Source organism: Buceros rhinoceros, unplaced genomic scaffold, assembly GCF_000710305.1.
Source record: "Buceros rhinoceros silvestris isolate BGI_N320 unplaced genomic scaffold, ASM71030v1 scaffold25386, whole genome shotgun sequence".
NCBI classification, from domain to species: Eukaryota; Metazoa; Chordata; class Aves; order Bucerotiformes; family Bucerotidae; genus Buceros; species Buceros rhinoceros.
Window position 1 is genome coordinate 1 of NW_010417290.1, and position 1,204 is coordinate 1,204.

Genomic DNA, 1,204 nt, shown 5'->3' on the forward strand with positions numbered 1-1,204 from the left:
CTGGCAGCAGGACTGTGTTCTGGGGCCAGTCTCCTCCCCCAGTGTGGTCTAATTGTGGTACCCCCTGTGGATCCCTTCTCCTCTTCCCTCCATCCCCCATTCCCCACCCTGACCCTGTCCCCCGTCCCCCCTTCCCTTCCCTGCAGTTGTAGAGATGCTCAAAGCCCTGCACTCGCTGCAGAAGGAGAACCAGCGGCTCCAGGAGCAGATCATGACACTGACGGCCAAGAAGGAGCGTTTGCAGCTCCTCAACGTCCAGCTCTCCGTCCCTTTCCCTGTGGTGACCAGCAGCAACGGCCCAGGCGGCCAAGCCCAGTACATCCTGCCTCCCAACGGTGAGGGGACCGGCGGCTGCATCACCCTGTGCCCTTCCACAGCGGTGCCCTGGGGTGGGCAGGAGTGGGTCACAGTGGGGAGGATCTGACCTGTTTATCTCTCTGTGGCCGTTGCTATTGCTGTGGCCATGTCAGGCTCCACCCCTGACTCTGCATCCTCACTTCTTTCCTCCTCACAGTCTGCAACAACGATTCCCTGAGCATCAGCAAGAGCCCCCCATGCAAGAACAGCTTTGGGATCGAGAACTCGCTGTCCACTTCCTCTGAGGTACACAGGCCACCGCGTCCGCCAGCCAGCTGGGGAAGGGCCTTGGGGGGGAGCGGGAGCAGCGCAGTCCCGGTACTCTGGCGCTAGCCAGCTCGTACGGCCTTGTAGTCCAGGCCCAGAAATCAGGTTTCTCTCTCTGGAGTGCCCGTTCTTCGGTTCGTCTCAGTGCTGAGGGTCTGAGGAGAGTGGCTGAGGCTGAGAGTGTGAGGTGAGAACGCTTCTAGGTTACTCTGGCTCAGCTTCTGCAGATCCAGCAAAGCATGTCTGAGTTCTGGGACCCCTCTGAGCATACACCTGCACTTGCACTCACAGCCCCCCTTCCCACCTCCAGCTCCTGCCCAAAGCACGCTTGGAGCTGAGCTGACCTTTCACAAGCTGCCCCAGTCCGATGCTCTTATGTCCGTTTCTCCCCCAGGACCCTCATTCAGGTTGCCCCAGCAGGAGCAGCTCTTCCCTGTCCTTCCACAGCACTCCTCCGCCCCTGCCCATGCTGCAGCAGAGTCCTGCCTCGCTACCCCTGCCCGGGGTGCAGCAGGTGAATGGCCTGGCCAGGGTGGCAGGCAGCGGGCTGGGGGGAGGCACCACTGCCAGCCACAGCCTC

The 1,204-nt window shown here is 61.8% G+C and overlaps 1 protein-coding gene across 1 annotated transcript in view; it reads left to right on the top strand.

The window, feature by feature from the left end:
• Positions 1-146: 146 nt before the first annotated feature.
• LOC104495219 (protein AF-17-like) overlaps positions 147-1,204 on the top strand; it is a gene marked incomplete at both ends in the record, with an annotated part of 3,771 nt that continues 2,713 nt past the window's right edge. Inside the window, 3 exons of the mRNA XM_010138159.1 lie at positions 147-335; positions 515-603; positions 1,019-1,163. Coding sequence (XP_010136461.1) covers positions 147-335; positions 515-603; positions 1,019-1,163 — 423 coding nt within the window. The remainder of the gene's footprint in view (positions 336-514; positions 604-1,018; positions 1,164-1,204) is intronic.